The sequence below is a fragment of the Dermacentor albipictus genome, chromosome 10 (assembly GCF_038994185.2).
Source record: "Dermacentor albipictus isolate Rhodes 1998 colony chromosome 10, USDA_Dalb.pri_finalv2, whole genome shotgun sequence".
NCBI classification, from domain to species: domain Eukaryota; kingdom Metazoa; phylum Arthropoda; class Arachnida; order Ixodida; family Ixodidae; genus Dermacentor; species Dermacentor albipictus.
In genome coordinates this window covers 23,773,210-23,795,984 of record NC_091830.1, presented here as the reverse complement: position 1 = coordinate 23,795,984, position 22,775 = coordinate 23,773,210, and the positions used below count along the sequence as shown (strand labels likewise).

At 48.9% G+C, this 22,775-nt stretch overlaps 2 protein-coding genes across 6 annotated transcripts in view; one reads left to right on the top strand and one right to left on the bottom strand.

The window, feature by feature from the left end:
• B9d2 (B9 domain-containing protein 2) overlaps positions 1-22,775 on the bottom strand; it is a 969,675-nt gene that overhangs the window by 100,502 nt on the left and 846,398 nt on the right. The gene's annotated exons all lie outside the window — the stretch shown is intronic.
• LOC135921702 (uncharacterized) overlaps positions 1-22,775 on the top strand; it is a 120,764-nt gene that overhangs the window by 62,330 nt on the left and 35,659 nt on the right. Inside the window, exon 1 of one of the 5 annotated variants that reach the window (XM_065456009.2) lies at positions 13,490-13,882. The exons of the other annotated variants lie outside the window; for them this stretch is intronic. Coding sequence (XP_065312081.1) covers positions 13,748-13,882 — 135 coding nt within the window. The 5' untranslated portion in view covers positions 13,490-13,747. Of the gene's footprint in view, positions 1-13,489; positions 13,883-22,775 lie in introns of those variants that run through there. 5 annotated transcript variants of the gene reach the window in all.

The following is a 22,775-nucleotide window of genomic DNA, read 5'->3' as shown; positions in this document are numbered from 1 at the left end:
CGTGATCCGTACAAAATGAATGCGCACTGGCTGCCCAGTGATATGCGACGTCACGCTATAACACTTCTTCCCCCTCAGATTAATTCCCAAAGTGACTGGATTGGTATCTGTTCGGGGGATGTCGCACACGTGCACTACGACGAAGAATTTGCAGCTCGGCTGTAGATGCAGAGTCTGGCTGGTTCGAAGAGCCGGGGCAGCTGTTCCGGGCGTGGGCGATTCAGATACCGTAAGCTGATGATTTGCAGATTCTGTCGCGCCTGGAACCGCGAGAGGTGGCATGGCAACTGGCCCGCTAGACATCGGAACAGACGGATGAGCTGCGTCTTCCGAGGCTGCAGGAGCAGTTCGTACTGGCGGGGAGCTTGAGGAACCCGGGATTGCGTAGCGGGCTCTGATGAGGTCCGCATGCGCAAATCGCACCGCCGGCGATACTTTCACCAAATAGATAACGGGATTAACAACCTGCGTCATGACAAAATCGTCCCACGACCCTCTTTCACCTCGCACAGGTTTCACCCACAGAGCGTCTTCCACAGCAAAACATCGAGGAACCCCACGCGACACATCATTGTATTCTTTCATACGCTGCAGCTGCTCCCGCATGGAACTGTAAAATCTGCTTTCAGCAAAGTGAGCTTCACCCATGGCTGTCTTTTCAAAAACAATTCTGCCGGGGTCTGACCAGTGGTACTGTGTGGAGTATTTCAATAACTCATAAGATAGCTGTCCAAACACTCCAGGAAAGAATGCTTCTTGTAGCTACGTTCGTCATGTAACGCCTGCTTCGACAGGGCTTGTTTGGTTGGCTGCACTAAACGATCGGCCGCTCCGTTAGAAGCCGCATGATACGGCGGCCTCTTAACATGCCTTACACCGTTCACACTCAGGAACGTTGAGAACTATTTAGAAATGAATTGTGGTCCATTATCACTCACCACTATCTCTGGCATACCGTAAGCGGCAAACATACAATGTAACTTTTCAATGTTTTTGTTAGCAGTAGTGGATGACACAGGCCAGACCTCGATCCATTTCGAGAAGACGTCGACGAGGGCTAACAGCACCTGGCAGCCTTTTACAGCATAGTCGACGTGTACGCCTTGCCCGGGTTTTGTGGGATAATTCCATGGCTGCAAGAGAACCGGTGAAGCCGCGTTCTGAACGGCCTGACACACCCTATACTGTCGAACGTAGCTCTCAAGACGCTGGAACTAGTCTTGCGGCAGCTTAATGATTACAACGTGACTCTGAAAGAAGAAAAGTGCCGTTTGTTTATTCAGAACACTGACTTATCTAAGTCACACAGTGTGCGCTGACGGTATCTATCTCACGGAAAAGATAAAGGCGTTCACGGAAGCGCCAGAGCCCACGTGCCAAACGGAGTTAAAGGCTTATCTAGGGATGTTAAACTTTTACGCAAAATTTTTATGCAACATTGCCTTCACTGGAACGGGTTCCCCAGTGTATTTTCTTAGGGTGACTCGCGATGGTTCGCACTTGACATGAGGAAATGCGTTCAGCCTAACACTCTCAGGAATTAGGGTTACAGCAGCTCCCGTATCCATCTGCATGCAGATGTCTTTCCCTTCTACGTTTACTTGCACTTCGCATCAAAAACGGACTGTATTAATAACATGGTACACCTATAATTCAGAGTCACTATCAGAGCAGTCCACCACGTTCGCAGTCGTTAGTTCTCTGCGCTTACTGGGACACATCTTCTGTAAATGGCCAATTTGCGAACAGCTGCGACACTGGCCATTCTTATGTCAGCAAACACTATAGCGCCATGCGCCTTGCTCCATCTTTCGAAGATTCGCTTGACGTCCTTGAACTTCCGAAGCTTCCATTTCTTTTCAGTTCCCTGTCCTCGTATCGCCATGGCATGCAGCACCGCTTCCTTGCCTTCTGCATGCAGTAACGCTGTTTGTCGCGCATCCTGCTCCCGGTGCAAGGCTATCTTGCACGCCTTATCACAGGCTAAATTTTCTTCAGCAAACAAGCCGAGTTGCATTTCTCGCAGCGAGTCTTGCAGGAACAGACCGAAATCGCAATTTCTTGCTAAATGCTTTAAGGCCACTATGAAATCCTCGACGCTTCCTTGTCCCTCTTGTGCTCGCCTGTTTGCAAAGTTCTGCGATGACCGAACAGCTTCGGCTATAGGGCTTCTTCAACAGCACTGCCACCTCTTCAAAGGATTTGTTCCCAGGAACAGCGGGTACTTCCAAACTTTTGAGCACCTCGTACGTTCGTGGTCCTATCACGCTCAAGAATACGCCAGCTTCATTCCCTCGTTGATATCGTTTGCTGCGACGAAATGCTCAAAGCGTTCTGAATAAGATTCAAAATTCTGATCCTTCTCGTCGCACGCGTCTATAGCTTCCCTAGTCGCGCCATTTCCAGTGAAGTGACTATACTTATCAGTTCGCTCTCCCGATGACTGCGTTGACTCGTTGCTGTGGCACCGACGATTTCATCCGTTCCGGGCCATGGCTGCCGCCGCTTTCCTTCCCGTGGCTGTCGGCCGCCTATGATACTGCTTCCATATTGAGCTAGTTTAAGCGGGCACATCCGATCCTCGTCACCAGTGCAATAAAGCCGACAGGCAGCATTCCAACAAGCAAAAGGATGACCGTTCATTTCACAGTGAACTTATATAGACAAGGGATCACGTGATCGGTACAGAAGGAATGCGCGCACTGGCTGCGCAGTGATATGGGACGTCACGCTATAACACTGCGCCACTAAAATTACTGGCGGTTTGATAGCAGTTTGAGCACTGCTACCGTACTGCGCTCGTAATATTGATTAGTCTGGAATATTTAGGATAGGAAGGCACGCTCCTGTGAATATTACTTTTCGTGACTGTTGTTTGCGGGCTGCCATCCTCACAATCTTGAGAAATGAATTGTTCAAGGACGGGAGACTTGGCATCAGCAATTTTTGTTAGCGATTGAATACTGTAGCAACATAATCGGCACATGCGGCAGGCATAAGCGTATACCATACACCTACGTAAATTATGCAGAGCCTCACAGCGACTCCGAACACAGAAGGCCCAAACTTGCCAGGGGTGTCCATATACGAAGTGATTGCTATCGCAATGATATGACGGGTACTAAGCGAAGTGAAACGCAGTTTAGCGCTGCACGTGAGACGACATAGAAGGATGGGATCGGGAAATGAGCACGCACAGCTGACGGGGGAGTCGGCACACGGAAGGGAGGGGCAAATGTAGACGGCCGGAAGAGGTCTTCGTCTTTCGGTGGTCCTGAAAACGAAACAACGATGGTGCACGAAGAGTCCCACCATTTCTGAATGGCGGAAATCGCAGAAGAAAAGATATTCGCAGCGGTGCCCGAATGATGCACTTGGGAAAATCAGCACTTCTGCATTTTCCGTAGCTCTCTATAACTTGTTTTACAATTTTTGGCTTGTAGACTCACCTAAGCCTTTTCTTTTTTTTTTCATCGCGGCGCTGGTTTATTTGCTGCGTCGTGCACTGAGACGCAAACTGTTGGAATCGTCTACCAGACCGCATGCGAGGCAGTGCTGCTGTTTATCCAAGGTGCACGAAAGTGACTTTTTTGACGAAAGTTTATCCAAGTGTACGAATGCCAGGACGTTACCGGTGTGGTTAGTTGGACCTTCGTATTTATATTAAGGACACGTCACATGTTTGATAGCGCCTGGTTTATGTTCAAACGTGCGTTTAACATCAGCGTTGACAGATGGCGGTACCGTTCAGTTTCAGCGAAATCGACATTTTTCGAGTGACCTCGTCGTAAACGATGCACGCTCCAGCTTTACTGTGAAATAGCACGTGTACAGATAGTAATGCTGGCAAACGTGGCATTAAACCTGAACCCACCACAAATTGCTGCCTCAGTGTAAATTTGAGTGGAATTGGCATGCGCGCGTATCCGCTATTATTTATGCAACACCGAGCACATTATTTTTGCTCGAAGTATCCACGCAAAGATTCTGGGAAATTACCCACTCACTGAGAATAGGGAGTCACGAGAAGGGCAACAAATAAATGTGAGTTATTTGCTCTTTAACGTGAACAATGCGAGATGTGGACTTTTGTGAGAATCGCTTACTCCAGTTTGCAAGTCACTATTCTTGCCCAGTGTTTTTTTTTTCAAAGACCACCGCAGGTCAATCCTGCCGTTGTAAAGGCTGACGAAAACAGCACCATGGTCAGAAAGAAGTTTATAAAGGCGCCTATAGGGTCAGTTTGAGTACAGGATAGACCTGAACCCATTAAAGAAAAAAAGAGAAACGAAACTGACCACCGCTTCTAGCTCATTACTTTTAACGTACTGCTTATCGCAGTCGTCGTCGTCGTCGTCGTCGTCATCATCATCATCATCATCATCATCATCATCATCATCATCATCATTTCAGTTTACGTCTCCGGCAGGACAAAACCGCCTCCCAGTTATCTGCGTGCAATTAAATTTGTTTTGCGTCAAGTAATACTAACCTATGCCTGCAAATTTCCTAACTTGATTACGGCCCCTGAGGGACCTTTGAGAAGCGTGCAGCGCCACGCTTTCCCCTGGTGGCATCTTTTGGCGAGAGGGTGCGCCAGGGAGCTGCCGGCAATGTTATTTTGTAGGCGTCGTGCAAGTTTTTCATATTAAAATTTTTTTTTGACTTATATTTCGTGGTTGTCGGTTGTGAGCTGCTAGTTTGCCTACTGAGGAACATTCGCCAAGTATTTTAAGATTATTTTACTGCCTTAATCATGCCGCAGACAGAGAGAAAAGGTGGCAGGCGAAGGTGCTGGGTACCCGGTGAGACACGTTCGATAGGCAATATCAACGAGAGATAAAAAAAACGAAAGAAAGACGCCATGACATGGGATTTATTTAGCTTAGCCGCAGCACCGCACCGCAAAGTGGTGAAGTGCACACTGTGTACTGTTGGGGGAAAATGTGGATCGCGGAAAGGCGATCTCGCAAAAGCCCCCTGGCAAGCTCTGGTAGCCCAATCTACGTACCACACCTGAGATCCTACGCCACCCGCTTTATCATAATCTCAAGGCTTCGAGAGCTAGCTTCATAGGCCGGTATTATTTTTATCTTCGCGTTCTAAATGATCTCACAATAACACAAATCTGTTATGCGGCGAACCTTAAATCAACCATTAGTGAACCTGTACAATCGCTGAAAAAAAAAAAAAAACATTTTGCGTTTATCGCAGCTCCATTCCAGCTGCAGTGCTGTAGAAAGATCACATTTTATAGTCTGTATTATTCAGTAAAACACCTTTCGGTTTTTCTTTGCCGAGTCTGTCGAGAAAGAAACTGCTAATTTGTCTTCGTCTGCACCTCTCAGATGCACTTTCGAGCAATGATTGCGAAGTGAATCTCGAAGGCCATGCTCGGCCTTGGTGCAGATGACTGAAGTGACGAAGCCGGCATGTTTTAGACATTGGTTAAGCATATAAGAACATGTGTAATTACTTGTGAGGTTTGTTAAAAGAAAAAGAAAACAGTCTGTGATTGTTTCTTTGCCTGCGCTCCTTGCAGTTGGCAATGTCTGAAACATGCCTGCCATGTCACTTCCATCGTCTGCAATGTGGCAGAAGAGAGCCTTCAAGATTCGATTCTAAACCTGTTTCTGAGCTGTATCTGAGAGATGCAGACGACCACAAATTCGGAGTTATTTCTATAAAAACTAGGCAAGTAACAACGATAAGTGTTACCTTGAACGATCTGAGCAAGAGAATGAGATCCTTCTGCAAAATGTTAGCAAGAATGGAGCTGCGGTAAGAGTAGAATGTCTTTTTATACAACCTAAGGGGAAAAACGCACGTCCCTGTATAAAACCATTCCCGACGGCACTCCTGCTAAGCAAACCAGCAAGGAAGTGAGGACTTACTAAAAATTTTTTTTTTGAATCGCGATGAGCGTATATTTGTACATATGGGGAAAAATGCAGGAAGCTTGCGCTGCACTATGCTGACCTAAAGCAGCAAGAAAATGTTTGATGTTGCTCGTGCACGTCACAACGTCCACGCCAACACTTGGTGGTAGCAGACGACAGCGGAGCCAGCGCACCGGTTCCTCAGCGGTCTGCCGCTAGGGGTCACCCGTGTCCTTCTAGAAAGGTACATTCCCTGCAGCCCTATGCAATTCCTCGGCTGCGTTTTCCTGCCTTCGGAAGCGATTTTGTTATTCTAACAGACAACCGCGGTTATTCGCTCCACGCTCTACATAATCTTTGTTTTCCGCTAAGTGATCGAGTACTACCGTTGTCTCTAACCCACACCGCTGTCTACCGCCTATGCTTATCGCACATTTTTACTCTCGAGTAGTGCTCGCGTGCTCTATCGCTCATGTACAATGCATCCTTTCTAGATATGAAAGAAAAAAAAAGATACCTATCCGTCGGGAGTGTTACCCATCGTTAGAGTAGCATTAGTGTCAGACAAACGCGTAAAGCGGCACCGTCTTTATTTGCTGTTCTGCGGATCACGCGGAAAGCATACTGTAAGCACTGCGGCACAGCATGCCCGACGGGAGTGCACCAATCCTCGCCCGGGATTTCCTGGCATCTGAACTGACCAGTTCGTCGGTGTTTACGGTAACGTTCCTCTATCGGATAATGCCGTTCTCAGTTTGGAACTGAGGAGGACACCGTGACGGATGTTGCCAGCGTCATGCCTCAATGTGTTGTTAACTTTTGCTTGCCATACTAAGTTGCCTTCGCACTGATTCCTGCAGCCTCTTGTCCGAAGCCTCGTTTGTGTCATATGTGCCTCCGAGGTGTTTGACCGCACCAGACCTTTCTTCTGATAGGTCTGTTTTCACTTGCCGTCTGCACTGATTCGTGCCCCCTTGTGCCAACCCTTGTGTGCGTCGCGTGTCAAATCACGCGAAATCGCGTGTATGTGCGAGAAAATGCGCAAACGTGTGCGCAGAAATCTCGGAGGCCACAGTAGAGCGCATGCCCCGTTTCGCCGCCACGGCGTGCTGTAAAAATGTGGTAGTTTCACAAAGGCGCACGTATGGTATGGACGAATCTGCAGCGTAGAATTGCAACTTCTAACTTCGCACGGTGCCGGTCCTTAGCTGAAGTCTCTGTGCGTGAGATTTTCTTTTGTTTTGGCAAAATGAATATGTCGGTGAGCAGGTGTTGAGATTGGAGGTGTATTGGTGCCCCGACTTAGGCTTGAAGCGTTAGCTTATTCTGAGCGGCGGCATAACGGGGTAGAGTTTGGTGCATGGCTTTCTCCAGTTGCCGTTATCAATGAGACAGAGGAATGATCAAAACAAAAAGCGGTGATATAAAACGAACCTTACAACAACAAAGCAAACAGGTCTTAAGTGGTAGCTGTGCATTTGTAAGACAAAAAAAAGTATGAGACTGACAGTCGCACAGAACTGGTGTAACAAAGTAGAAGACTTACGATACGCAATCGCCGTATCAAACAACGAACTCTAATTGTCGATAGAACCTGATTTTGTAGATTATAAGGGCGAAAGAAAATAATTTACGAGCCCACATTCCACGGAATCAAAAACGACAAACGCAAACCCAGCTTCAAGAGTCCATCCACACCATTGCGGCGGGTAAGTGATCCTCGAAATGGGCGCCTCGATGTTGGCGGCTGGCTTCCACGCTGCGGCCGGCGGTGTTCAATGTCGGTACGTGATGTTGGCAGGTTATTTGACCTGGATTTGGATCGGCATTCAGTGATCAGTACCAGGGCAGACCAGCTAGAGTGTCGTATCGGCCCGCTTATATACAAACCTCTCGAGGCGTCGACATGCACCTCTATAGCCATACTCGACGCTCACGTGTAGCTAACACACGCATAATGGTTTTTTTGCCGTGATTCAGACCAGCGGTCACCTTCGTTGGCAGGCCGTTTAATCACACACACAGCAATAGCCACGGAGTGTAGTCAGCTTCTCGTAGTGCTCTCACCGTGGTTCAGACTATACTAGCGTTCACCGTCTGTGGCGAGACAAGTTAATCAGACACGAAACAACAATCGCGGACGCACATAGCTGAACGTGCTGTGGTTGAGCCAAAGATTATCGAAGCAGGGTTTGGGAACAGGCTAGCTGGTATAATATCGCAAACATCACTTACCGCGCGCACATAGACAGAGAGACAGTGCTTGTCTTCGTCGTTCTTTCAGTCCCTCTGTCTATGTACAAGCTGTAAGTGATGTTTGCCAAAGATTACGTTCGCTACCGCTGGTGCGAAAAGAAAGGGGTACACGTAGGCTTGCACGCCATTCTTAGAGGAGAGTTGTTTAAGAAGCGCGTATGCGCTTAGGATGCGCGGAAGTAGAGACTTGAAGAAACACTGCGACTCTTGTGAAAATCACCTCCTTCTTTACCGTCTCGTTTGGCGAGTAAGTAAAACCAATAAATAACTGAAATATGCTTGTAGTACGGCTGCCGTAACGCAGATCCCGATTAATAAGGACTACGATACGCGCCCTGCCATGAATGTAAGATAGAATCAACAGATTTTGTAACATTTGGCAGAGCCATGCTCGAATCACAGCTATACTCTGAAGCCTTCTCGTCTTCAGACAGTTTCAGCGTCTATTCGAAAGCTTCGGACTGCAGTCGCTTTTCTTAAGCGACTCACCGTAGCAATGATTGAGGTGACTTACTGAACCGCAGGGACCATTTCGTCAGACAAGTGGCGTTGCTGTTGCGGAAGTTTAAGATTGGAGGATCGAGCATAATGAAGTTCCGACGTATACGAGACGGTAACTCAGCGCGGTTGCAGCTTCTTTTTCTTCTGTAGGGGGGGGGGGGAGGGTGTGCAGGCGTTTGCTTAGTTGGAGAAGCCGTAACCGCTCGGCGTGTGACGCCCATAGGGTTTTCGAGGCTGTTTGAGCACAACGCGTACTTCAGGAACGTCACGGACGTAACTTTGCTGCAGGCTTAGACGTAACTTTACGAACAGCTTCGCTGTGCGCGGAGCGTTGGCGGCGATGAACACGGGCTTAGATTAAAAAAGAAGCGCATAAATGCGACGTCGGACAAAGTGTGGATATGACTGCTCCGGCATCGGGCTGCGTGCACCGAGATACGGGGTCATTGGCCCTGCTCCGAGTTTTGTGGCCCAGTTTCGGGCAGATGCAAGGCGCGTTTCCGGGGAAAGGAGGTGGCCGAGAGAGAGACAGAGAGAGAGAGAGAGACAGACAGCCAGAGAAGAAAACAGAAATCTTGGCGCGGAGTAACTCATCGTTCTTCTAAAGCAGCGACTCCGCGGGTGAGCGTCGCTTACTTACCCTTTCCACTGTATCCCGTGCTGGCACGCACAGGCTTACGCGGGCGTCCCGCTATGATAAATATTATTAAAGAAGACCTGTCAGGGCACACCACGCGGGGCCACGGAATAACTTGGGCTGCGCAGAAAATTGCGTTTGAAAACATTCATGCAAAGAGACAGAGAGCGTGGGAAGGGGAAAAGCCAGGCTAGTAACCACCATCTCACGAGGCATTGTGTTTTGGGAAAAACAACAAACAAACAATAATAGGCGCAGAAGCCACCAAATATATATTTCAAAAGGCATTTTGTAATTAATCTAAGTGCGACGCACTCTGTATTTTCCCATGAAATAAAATGACGGTATGCGCGAGTAAGACAGACTCATTACGATATAGTATTACGAAAATGGACATTGACATAAGGAAATGTACACAACAAAAGTACTAAGCCTGCACAAGATACACAGGGCAAATGAGCAAGGGATTGTATTACTTCCCCGAATATATATATATATATATATATATATATATATATATATATATATATATATATATATATATAAGCGAGACTGTATATGGGTATTCAATGCTAGCGTCAATCAATAGTTTACATACGAAATATGGAAGAACGAACGAAATGCATGGCTCAGAAAAGGGCCATGCAGAATTGTGGCGAGGTTTTCCGGCAAGGCCTTCGTGAAGGCTTCGGATGGAGACAAGCCCTTTCGTCCAAACATTGACACCGAGTCAAAGATGACCCTTTCCACGCTCTTCCGTATCTACTTACAAGCCTTTATCTTTCGAGTATCAGCTCTTGTACACAAGAATACAGGCAGTTGCGACATCGCTACGGTACTGTACGTAAAGTTGCGAGGCAAGTCCCGGAGCTCAGGACAATGTTCCAGCCTAAGCACGTGGTGCGCTGAGGAAGTTGGTCACGTGGCGTATGGACACGTGACCTTGGTTGATGTTTTACTTAAATGCCCGACGTCAGCTGTAGTTTGAACTACAGAACGATGTTATTTTGAGTGTGGCGACCAGCAGCAAGAAAGTGATGGTTTTGGGGAATTCGTAACCTGCTCCTGGCACTTGTCAACAGGAGCAGCGTAGTTGAGAAATGTTGATGGTACATGTTCACGGGAGACGAACTATCATTTGTTCATGACAGATGTTCATAGGAGAACAGGATTTTTTAATTTTTACTGGTAGATATACACAATCACGAAGGAGTAGTTCCATGTTCATGATAGATGTCCATCACTTAGGAGTAGCTCTTGAATGTCAATTCTGCATATCCAGGGTTACTGAAGAGTTGTTGCATGTCCATGCTCGTGGTCCATGGTAGATGTACAGGGTGATCGAGAAGTTACGTGTCAATGGTAGATATTAACGGGGGAAGATTTCATGGGAGATGTCCGTGGCAGACGAATACTTACATATACATGGCAGGTGTCCATTGCTGAAGAGGACCTGACAAACTTTCGTGGTAGATATCCTCGGTTATTGAGGCGTCGCATGCCTATGACATACGTCCATGGGCCGAGTTAGTAAATGTTGATGATTCCTTGGAAGACGAGTGGTCACGTCCTCAGGAAATATATTTTATGGCGGAGTATGACGTAATAACGTCTCATGATATGTATTCTTGACAAACCAGACATTGGTGCGGATTCGAGGTAGAGGAGCACAGCAAAAGAAGCGTTGTTACACCTTCGCAGTACTTGTTTCATTCAATACCAATCGTTCGCGGGTTACACGTCACGTTCTTTCTGGAAAATGCATATTCCATAGAGCCAGAAGTGAGTAAAACAAAGAAGCACATGCGATGTGCCAAATGTTCGACTTAAGAGGGAAGCAGTTAGAAGCCGACACCCGCCCACCACTTCGTTTGCGGGCGCTGCCTATTCACGTGGGAACGCGGACATTTTAATAGTGACTGAAGATGTCCACGGTTCCAGCGTGCAAAGAAACGTGCTAGGATGCGCAGAAACTTCTCCCACTTGACCAAAACGCCCCTGAGAGAAATGGCTACTAGCTTCCCGTTGACGTCGTGCTTGAATGGTACTGGTTAGACAGAGAAAGAGAAAGAGAGAGGGAGAAAGGCAAAGTAAAAACAGAGAAATTAACCAGTGACTATCTCTAGTTCGCTACTCTTACCGGGTGAGGGGGAAAGGAAAGCTAACACCAGTGCCCCTAGCGGTTAAGCAAACTCGGTAAAACGGTAAACGCGTTGTGACGTTGCTGTCGACAAGATTATTTTCGGGTGTTGGAACGATTTACCGCCACAGAGTGGCCACAGCGACGTATCCGTTTCCAACATTTAATTGCGATAGCCATTATAGGCACACCCCGGGCGAATTTTAGCCGTCGCCGTCACCATGATGTTCCATATATGTTGATGTACATGAATGCCGCATGTTTATCTGTGCCGTATGTGCAAGGTCTATGCTGTAACGTTCTGCCGCGAAATTGCTCAGAGATGGTACCGTCATTTTTACTAATTAATACATCACATTTTTTTTCAGCTGAACTACGCGAACGAAAGTGGCGAGATATTTCATTTACGGAGTATGATTTTTACCTGAAATATTGTGACTCCTTCAAAAAATACAGACCAATAATAATGCTCGCAGTCTGAAAGTTGTGTAACTTAACTGACGCCATGCTTTACGAGCAGCGCAGTGGTACCTGCGCGATGCAAATGCATGCAGTACATGCCGCGTTCAAGCTTTCAAAGGTGTCAAGAAATTTTGCGCTTGAGCATATGTCGCATTCGTGTGCAGTTGCACCTGCGTATAGTTATAGAACACCGGCCGATGAGTTCAAGCGGAAAGTTAAAGCTTGCTATCACTGCCAGTGGTTCGCCATTCGCACGAACTTGCCGGTTTTTTCCCCATTTTATTCACAGTGAAGTCAAACGTTACATGAACTGCGAGAACCCAAAGGGTAGAAGTAGAAAAACCATTAATAAAAAAATCCTCAAACGAAAATTACTTCACGCCTCAATGGACAAATAATCAAGGGCCAAACTGCAAATGCGACCCTTTCGAGGGCTCGGGAATAGGAACGTTTAGGCGCAGGCCTAACTAAAGTGACTAAAAATGAGAAATTCAATTTGAGCCGAGAAGGAGTAAGAAGTCCTTCTCAGTTCATCACTCTATTCGTTCTTTTCCTTCCATTTCTGTTTGTTTGTTAGCGTTGTACGAGCAACGCGCTCCATGAATGGAAGTGTACTGAGAATGGACGTCGCACTTAAGCTGACGGGGATCAAGTGAACGCACACACACGCGCGCGCACGGTCACGGCGTGTATATTCCAAGTCACGGGACACTCGCTGGGGGTCTGGCACAAAAACAAACAAAAAAAAACACAAAGAAACACAACGCGAAGGCGCCCATTCCACGACATCGCCGATAACAGGGCGTGCGCGCTGTCTTATATCACCCGAACCCGAGTCCCTCGCTTCGTACGCTGCCTTGTTCGATTCCACGAAGTGGACGCTGCCGGGCCGAGCCCACACATTTGGGGACACTCCCCTCCTCAGGAACGCGCATGTGTTTGTGTATGCTCGTGTGTATGTTCGTGTGTATGTTTGTATGTGCGTGTGCGTAAGCACGTGTGCGCAAAGTGAGCTAGCGCGCGCGCGCGCGTGTGCGTGTGTGTCTGTGTGTGCATGTGTATGTGCGCGTGTGTGTGTGTAAAACACGTTGCGCAACGCGGCCAGCGCCCACCCACCCCGGGCCGGCCGGCTGGCTGGAGGCTCGCGGTGTCACTTTGAGAATTCCCCGCCCCCTGCAGAATCTCGCCGGCTACGATGCCGCATCCCCCCCTCCCTCCCCTCCCGATTCTCCGGGCCACTACACCACTGCCACCACAGGCGCCATATGATAGCCCCGAAAGAAAAAATTATCTCCCGGACGCTCTGTTTTTTATCTCGGGTCCCGCGCGCGCAACCGTATACCGTTCTCCCGGCCTCGTCTACCGCAAGAGGCGAGGCAAGTCTCGGGCGGGCCGGCGGCTTCTTGCCTTACGGTCGTCCGTGTCTGTTAAACGAAAAGAAGAACAAGAAGAAGAAAAAAGAAAAAGAAGAGGAAGAACAAAAATAAAAAAGTTAACAGAGGAACCGCGCGCGGGCGTCTCGAAGCACGCCGCGAGCATCGCACCACTGAGAACCGCGGGAGGAGCGTCTGGGACGACGCCGCAGTCACGGGATCTCAGATTGCGTCTAACTCTCGGTTGGCGGCACGCGCTGGGGTTTTGTGCCGACTCGGTGGAAGAGGCTTCTCACTTCACTCCGGGGGTCGTCAGTGCCTCGCGAGACGTCCCGAGAGACGGTCCTGCTTCTCGCGCGCCACCAGCCAGCCACCAGCCAGCCAGCCAGCCACCAGCCAGCCAGCCAGCCAGCTAGCCGACCGCCAGCCAGCTAGCCAGTAGGCCACGCTTTTAGGGGGACCGACGTATAGCCAGACCCGGGGTTCCACAACAACGACCATGCCGCCAACATCATCGCGCACGAGAGGTATCGGAGAGAACGGCGGCGAGGACCTGACGGCCCCGGTCTCGTTCCAGCTCGAGCAACCTCCGTGGGGAGACTCGACCGAGGCGACTAACGGTCGGAAACCACAGGTGTGCTTTCGTTTTGACTGGTCACCCGTCTCGGAACATCCTCCAAAGGGGGGTGGGTGGGAGGGCTCTGACATGGTGGATCGTGGTGGTTTGAAGGCTTTGGCTCTTTGTTTCAGATCGCGAAGTCTCAGGTTCGCTTCTTGTTCACTGAACCTTAACAGCGGACGGCAAAGAAAAAATGAAGATAGCGAAAAGAGCTAGGGAGCTGATCTCGAGTCAGACTTGTTAACATTGATCTGGATCTTTCCGATGCGGGATCTTGAATTGCGCCGAATGCAGGTTTGGAAAAGGAACTATGTCAGAAAATCTCCATGTGCCAGAGAGGCTAACAAAAAGATGACCACGCAGTATAAGAAATTAGCTGTTGAACTATTAGCGCGACCCACGCCCAACAAGGATAAAGAAAAGAGCAGAACTTTCCACGCAGCAAAGAAATTGTAAGCAAACATCCAAGCCGCCACGTTTCAGTGCAGTCTTGCACAGAGAAGAGCAGTCGTTCATTCAGAGAGCATAGGTTCGAGTCCTCGAAAGATGCTCTCTTCTAGAATTCCTAGTTTCCTTATCGGAATCCCTACTGGAAGGTCAAGCCCTTAATGGCTTGCGAAAGAGACGGAAGCGAAAACTGCGCTCCTTTCCAGTTTTTTGGCTGACTACCTACAACGCGTCGTGATGACACGGCACGCGTCCACCGGACATGTAAACGTGGCTTCTTTATCGTTGCGTCCTGCGACCCCCCTCCCTTCTCTCCTACACTCCTTGCTTTTTCTTTTTCTTATCGGCAGCAGCGCGCTGTGCTTGTGTCTGCTTTTCGCATCTTTATCTTTCTTCTTGCACGTGGATGCAGTTATGCACTGGGGTATTGCCGGATGATAGCCTCCGCATCCGAAGGAGCTGACAGGCCAAAACCGGCGAGCGTAGGTGTAAATAGATGCTGACCACATCGCTGATAACGAAGGAAAAAAAAAGAACACAAAAGACAGCCCGGTTTGTTTACTGAGACGATGACGCTTTAACTGGGTAGAATTTATACAGATTTGTCGCTCTTGAGGAGTGAAGGACACGACGGAGCTCCTTGAGGCATAAAAATAGCCGCGCACATTGTAGGCAGCGCCCTCAATGTCGCAATGAGAAACAGTGCCACGTGGAACTTCTTCGCAAGGATGTTGTGATGGAAGGAGACCTCTTTCGGAGGTCATCTTGCTCATTGTGGTTCACTGGCATTAAACTGGTGATCCGTATGGTTCATGAAATATATAACTCTTGATGATTACTCTTACGGCCGATTTCGAATGATCTTGATTGTATCGTTTGAAAGAAACATTTCGGCTACGAGAGACTGTGAAGAGCTGCAACAGTGAAGGGCTACGGATAAGCTTCTCACCGGATGGTTTGCTTCGATCTTGCAAAAAAGCTCGTAGTCCGTCTCATCGGCCGCCGCTGCCGCTGTTGGACGGGAACCGTATACCCTCGACCTGGCGCTGAGTGGCCAGAGTGGTGAATTTTTTAACAGAAGGTTCCAAGAACTTCCGTGACAGCACCTTCCAGTCCCGGAGATTGCCTCCACAGCAGATGAGCAGCATTGGCATCGCGCATGGATGTCAAGCTAGTCGCTAGCCTTGACATCCCTCCGCGGAGCAGAGTTGGTGGTACTCTGCCAAAACCGACAGAGTAAAGCGGAACTCTTTGGTACTGACCCATTCTCGGAAACGGCTTAGCACGTGCTCCTCCATGTCTCGGTCTTGGTCCTGCTGTGGCATATTTGCGTTCCACTCGCGCTTGTGAAGGCGTCGTAGAAAGGCAGACATTCGCGGTCTTCGTTCGAACCCCTGCTCTGTCTGCAATCTTCGTCGCGTCCATAACTTCATCTAATAGGTAACCCGCTTTGGTAAACCCCACAGACTTAATTCTTTCTCGACGCTTTGGTCATCGTATACAGGCTACCGCGGGGATAGCGAAATGCGACATTGTGGTGGCTGGTCCGATAACGCCCATGACTTACGGACCTGCATAGGGTTACAGGCTTGGGCCAGTCGGTAGCTATTCTTTGATGGTGGCTTTCGTGCACAAACTAGGAGACAGTAACACTCGAAGAGACTCACACGAGCGGTTCTGCCTGTGCGTTCATTGTGTCAAGAGAACCAACCGTCACGAATCGGCCCCCCCTTGTAAACGTCCTCCAAGATCTCCTTGCCCATAATAAGGAGTTTATTAGATATAGGGGTCTCAATGTTAGGGGACGCTATCGAGCAGGAGTACAAAAAATAATTCAAGCAGAGACACCCCTCCCCTCAATTCCAAAAAAGAGTGAAAGGCGTACAAAGAAGATCGGGTTTTCGGGTATGCGAAGCCACTTGAGGATGATACTTGTATAGCTCCCAAGTACTTCACCTTCGCTTTCGGCCCACATCCCTACAAAGCTGGATATCACTTCCCCATATCCTGAACGGCGCGAAACTGTGTTCTATCTCCTCTCTCTCTTTTCATCAATGTAACCCTTGCCCCAGTGCATAGTGGCACCTTTCATCTCTTTTATTTCGCTCTCTCTCTCTCTCTCCATTTCCTGCCCTCAGTGAAATTTTCACAGCAAACCTCGGTGTTCCGTACCAGGGACGTCCTGGAGCCACAGGTCATGGGATTAGGTGCTGAATAAAGACGGTAACTCCCTCTGTCCCTGTTGCTACTGGTCCAGGTGTACACCATAGAAGAAGCTATTGTCTCCCTGTTGCTCCCTCTGTGCTGGATGGAGAAGGACAGTGGGGTTCGTGGGGTCGCTCACATTTTCACATTTACACTCGGAGCAGCTTGAGCAAATGGATTCGCCGGTCACCTGGCTAGTTGTCGACGCGGGTCCAAACATGCAGCTTTGAGATGCCCAACAATCTAAGCTATGGGTTCAACGGGGCGATTCAGAAAGTGGAGGATTGAGAATACAAGAGGGTTGAGGAGGGTAATGTCTCCCACCGTGTTTTCTGGCTGCTGCTGTTAGAGCGACAGAGAATGTGGTGCGCAATTTTCGCACACCTAAGAAGCTAACGTTTGTTAACCTAAAATCTAACGTTTGTTAGATTTTCTTCGATCTTTTCAAAAGCTTCCTGAGGGAATTTACCTTCATGCAAGCGATGATGGTAGTTCAATCATCTCCTCTGCCACGAAGTTGGCGTAGAGACTCAGTCAAAGGAAAAAGAAAGAGAAAGGAAAAAGACCCGTCCTGCGTGAAAATCGGCCATCTGTGCTTTGAAACATTCCCGGTCACTTCAAGCATGCTTGGTTGTTGCCGGACGGTGAATATGTCTGAGGGCAGTGAGTCTGCCTACGATTGGGATATCTCGGCCAGATATGCTGGCAGGCGAGCAACGGTGGTCTTTCGCGGCGCCCGAAAGCGCGATAAAAAGAAAAAAAGAAAGGGTGACGAAACGTTTTAGGAAAGATAAACCTCTACTAGATGAGGCGGAACAGCCTACACATGTCGCGTCTCTGACATATGCATGCTCTATAGCACTCCCGCAGGGCGCTGAAAGCGAGAACTCTCGAGTCAGAGTTGCTTATTGCGTGACGAGCAGGTTGCGCCACGAGCTTTTCTTTTTTTTTTTCTCGGAGGTGCGAAGGCCGGAGCAATGGCGTGCGCACCGGTGTTGTTTGAGATGCAGTAATGGTCATCACGCAGTCTCCACCGGACTCGCACACGTGGTGTTCCTCTACTTTCTTTGGCGCCGTGTCAAATGCGGGGCACCCTTCATCGTGACCCGAGTCCCTTATTGATAGAACTGATGGCACGCAACCACTTTTCCGTAGAGGTGCTATCTTGAGGCATCGCGGAAGTACACGTGGCGTACCCGCAGTGGCGGTATAGTGGCTACGGCGTCGGCGCTGCTTAGCCCGAGGTAGCGGGTTCGAATCCCGGTCGCAGAGGCCGCATTTCGACGGGGGGTGAAATGCAACAACGCACGTGGTGCACCGTGCATCTGGGGCACTTTAACGAAACGCAGGTGGTCAAGGTTAATCCGGAGTCCCCTCACTACGGTGTGCCTCACAAATAAATCGTAGTTTCGGCACGTAAAACTTAGTTTCAAATTTTAACACGTGGTACTCGATAGCCGGGATATCGTTCCCTGAGAATTAATGCATGCGTGCACGAGGTTTGAACCCCGTAAGGTTTAAACAAAGGTTAGTTAGTACTGCTGGGAGCCCTGGTTAAATTTCAACTTGTCGTTACCGTGAAGATCAAGAATCAGAAGACTTAGTTCGGCAGGTCGTCGTTAGGGGGCTAAGCTGCGTAGCGCCACCTGAATTCTCCACGCTGTTCAAAGGCAGTGACCGTGTGGCTCTGTTGTTATTGAACATTTCCTAAAGCTTTAGTGAAAGTTCTAAGTGCCGGGCTGTTAGCGTGGGCCTCTGAACAAAAGTCAGCGGTCCTTCCGAACACTATATAATGGAACATTATGTTATAACGACTGCCTCACGGTATTTGCATTATCTGTGTATGTTTAAAAGAGGAACGTTGCCAAACTATGTCGTTCTAGTTTACCCGCTGAAATTCCCTTCTTCTACCCCACTGGTGGACGTGTTGAGTTGCTTCTCGTGTTGCACTGCGACTTTTTGAGGAACAAGAAGTATTCAACAAGCCTGGAGTGCTTTCGATGGCCATGTTCGCATGCTGCAATTTTCGCTTATACTTGTTTCGGCCATTACGCTCCCATTACTAGCCTCACAGCGCGCCTGTTCCATTTAGGACGTGATCACCATCCTTATTACAAACGCGCCGTTGTGCCGTCGTACCTCGGCATCAGGTATACGGAGGCGAAACTATGCTTGGAATGGAACGCTGAGCAGTCGGTGCGAGCTACGCTTGGGTTTCTCGGCGATTCCGCTTGATTGGCAGGCTGCACGCGACAGACTGCACAACGCTAGGAGCCCGTGATGTGAAAAGCGATACCTGCCGGCGAGGTATAGGGTTTGCCGTGCTTGCCGATCATTCGATGAGTCGACCGTCCCGTTAGTTCACTCATTATCTAGCTCGGGCAATACGTGGTACCGGGTGTCAAAGTAAAAAGAAAAAATTCCCGTACTGCGGCCTCTATACGTTGACCACCTAAGTTAAAGTTGGTCACAAGTGAACCCGTCTTTAGGGCAGTTTCGTTTGTTTGTTTATTCGTTACTTGTTGCCCTTCGACTGCGGGACCCATCACGTTGGCGCAGTACCACGTCCTGCCTGTACGTTGGCACAGGCAGGACGTGGTACGTGAACGCGTACCACGTCCTGGGCAGGGGGACGTTTCCGTTTTCTGCTCTTTTTGCACCTCGCGCAACCTGCATAATTACATACCAGCCAAACTCTTACGAAAAATTTTCGTAATGTTCACAAAATTGGGCTTGTTCTACGATTCTACGAATGTTGCGTCAAGCATCATGAAAAAAAAATAATTTTGTTTTTGGAAAAGTTGAGGAAATCAAAAGATGAGGACGGGCTAGATATAGCGAAAAGAAATGCGTTCGAAAACTAGTTTGTGATGGTACCAGCGCCGTCATCTTTTGCGCCGGATCACGAAAGAACCCTTATGCCAAAGGGGTGCTTGCCTAGAAGTCCATAAAGACACGTTGGTTAAGTATGCCAAATCGGGCAGAGCAAATTCACCGAAACAGCCACCGTGATACTTTGGGTTTCTTGCAAGTTCCTGCTGTTCCAAATTTCATGCCGCTGGTGCACGGCGTCTGAAGGTAAAGTAGGTAAACGCAGATCAGATGTATGCAGAGAAACTGTTTGTGCTCGTGGCAGTCATTTAAAAAATGAGATATATACACTTTCGACATATACAATGAGAAGCCTTGACGAGGCCGACTCACGCTACTGAGGCTCGGCAGTGGTACCCGAAGACAGACAAAGAAATAACATGAAAACATTTTCAGAAGAAGAAGAAAAAAAGAAACTTCTGGCCCTCGCTTCCCCGTATCTCTTTACGGACGCTGTTGTTCCGTCTTCTTGTTTACGCATGAAAAGAGAGAGAGCTCCGCATCATTTGATTTCATCCACGTGCGCGTGAGCCACGCTATCTGGCTTTTCTCTTCTTAACGCGGCTGGTTGATAACCGCTCGGTCGCACGCATTCCCGTCACGGAACACCACATGGGCCGAGCGGCACCACCAAAGAGCGCGAGCACTCGCCACGCTTTCTTGGTATAGGGGGCGCAACCCACGTGTTTACTGGAACGAACCTGAGCCCTCGTGTTGCACATTAAGGCGGACATCTTTTAAGCGTTATCTTTTAAGCGTGAGGTAATTTTCGCGCTTTTTGGGGGGTTTAGTTGCAAGTGAGACGACCCGCCTTTGGGTACGAACTGGCAATTTTAGCTAAAAAGGTTTAACTGCAGCTGTCAACATATTCATTTAACGACAACGCTGCGGAAAGACCCGGGACGGTGGCAATGGCGTTTCTGCTGCCGAGCAGGAGGTCGAGGGTGCGATTACCGGCCGCGACGGTCCCACTATGGTGAGGGCGAAATGAAAAGAAAGAATGTCAAAAATAAAATAACAACGAACCACTTGCGCACTTAGATTTCGGCTCACGTTAAATAACCATGTGTCGTCGAAAGTGTACAATCCGCAGCATTCCCTGTGCCGTTCTGGGAAGCCAAATCTATAATTGATCAACGTTGCGGAGGAACCAGGCGACTCAATGTTCTTGGTGCCAACGTTTCGAAAGAATCAAGGAATCGACTTCAGGAGATCCGTGCAAACTCTTAGCAGGCGTACATCAAAATTAGTGTGATTTTTTAAGGGCTGACACCCAACGCGCTTTAAAGGGACGCTAAAGGGAAATATTAGGCCAAGCTAAAGTGAGATGATAATGCTCGAGAATGTCTAAGGCATCAGTGTTATCGCGGGCAGTGCTCTAGTAAGGCGAGAAATTGAGGCAAATGTGGGAGGACATGATTTGGGACACGATTTGGTACACCCCCGAGACATTCAGGCACGAGCCCGATGATGTAGGCACTCCTCATAATTCTGTCACTAGTGGTCAACCACTCGTAATGAAAAAAAATTGTATTGCATTATAACACTGAAGAAAATGCTACTGTTATAGTTCCATACAAATTTTAGAAAAAAAGGTAATCCATTCACCCTTGACAGCGACGCGAAGGGCTCCAAAGGATTTGTTTTCGATCGACTCTGCGCCACCCGCACTTTCGCGTTTTGGTAGCTTTGTTATCGTGTGGTGCCGCGCTGGTTTTTTAGGTTCGCAAGACTCGTACAAGCTGCAAGCATAGAATGCCTTGTCCATGAAATGTCGCGGGATGCCCGATCAATTTGCACCGCACAACCAAGAGCAGCTGCAGCGCTGAATCCAACGCGTCGATGCGATTTTGCTGTCGACTCCGCCGACCCGCTTTGCGGAGACGCTCGAAAACGCGGTAGGGTCGAGTTGAATCCGCACGACTTCCGACTCAATCCGCTCGCGTCGAGGTAATCAAAACGAAGGTAGCGTTAGAACGGCGGCTTCGCTATTGCAGCAACGTAAGATGCAATAGAAACTCTAAATGCGACGCCCACAAATGCCTCCGTACTTTACAGCCCAGGCGACGCTCTGAGACGTGAGCCAATCTGTCGATCAGCAGCTGTATAAGTACGATCCCGACGATGACACCACCGCCACTTGAATTTTTTTTCGCCCAATGCTTCCAGATAGACACGTATGAAACATCGCTTAGCGTAAACGTAACCGAGCGTGTATGTGACGAAGGGGCTGTCAAGTGAGCCAGCGAGACGGCTTATAATCTTCGTGACAAGCGATATCATTTTGCAACACCCCGACGGAGGGATCAGTGGCACGTCCGATAGGGCTCGCTTGCGGGCGAAGGAGACGTTTAATCGCGCTTCGCCGGTGTGCGTTTGGTGACGATGCCACTTTACTGCGGCAACCGGGTGATACTAAGGGTTGCATCCTCCATGGACCATCCACGAAGCGATAGGCTTGAAACGTATTTCGGCAGAGGAACGCCCGTAAATCTAGTAACACGGTAAGCTCGGGCGAGTCGGGTTAACTTCATCGCGGAAACAGAAATCCAGACAAGACGACAAGACGGAGCCATATGCCGTGGTTTCTTTGGCCATGGCTTTGCGCTGCGAGGCACGAGGTCACGTGGTCTTGTAGAATGCAAACGCGCTCGTGCGCCGTGCATTGGGTGCACGGTGAAGAACACCGGGTGATCGAAATCAACGCAGAGTTCTCCCACTACAGCGTGCGTCATAATTAGGCCATGCACTCTTCAACAAATTTACACCCTTTGGGACTTATCTGGTCCCACAACGATAATCGTCATCTGTCTTGCCCGCACTTCCTTTCTTTAACGCTGCGAGCCCGCTACTTCCCAGTCATGAACGGCATGCGCGTTATCAGCATGACAGCGCATTCTCGACAGGAAATCAGCGAGCGCCGAGTCTTCAAGAAAGGAAACGCAAGCAAGGCAGATGACAATTATCGTTGTGTGGCAGACATACACGCCAAAGCGCGTAAATTTAAGTGTGGTTCCAGCGTGTAAAACCTAATAATTAATGTTTTGTTTAGGAAAGAGCCGGAGAAACACAGATGACACGTTTTCAACTAGTAATTGAAATTACAAATAGAAGCACTACAGAAGTGAAGCGCGAGCAGGGACTTTTAACGTGCAAGGACAACCGTGAGGGTGACATCGTCAAGCCCTGTGTGCACTATCATGCCTAAAACCAGAGCGCAGTTTTACGGCGTCATCTGATAAGAGCAACCTCAGCTGAAACCTGTACCGTCCTGTTACGCCCACTTTGGCCCGGATTCGCCACGTGCACGTGTACACCTACGAACGCGGTCGCATTCCAGCTGTTGACACACTGGGAGAGAAGATCGCTTATGGCTAGGGGTGGC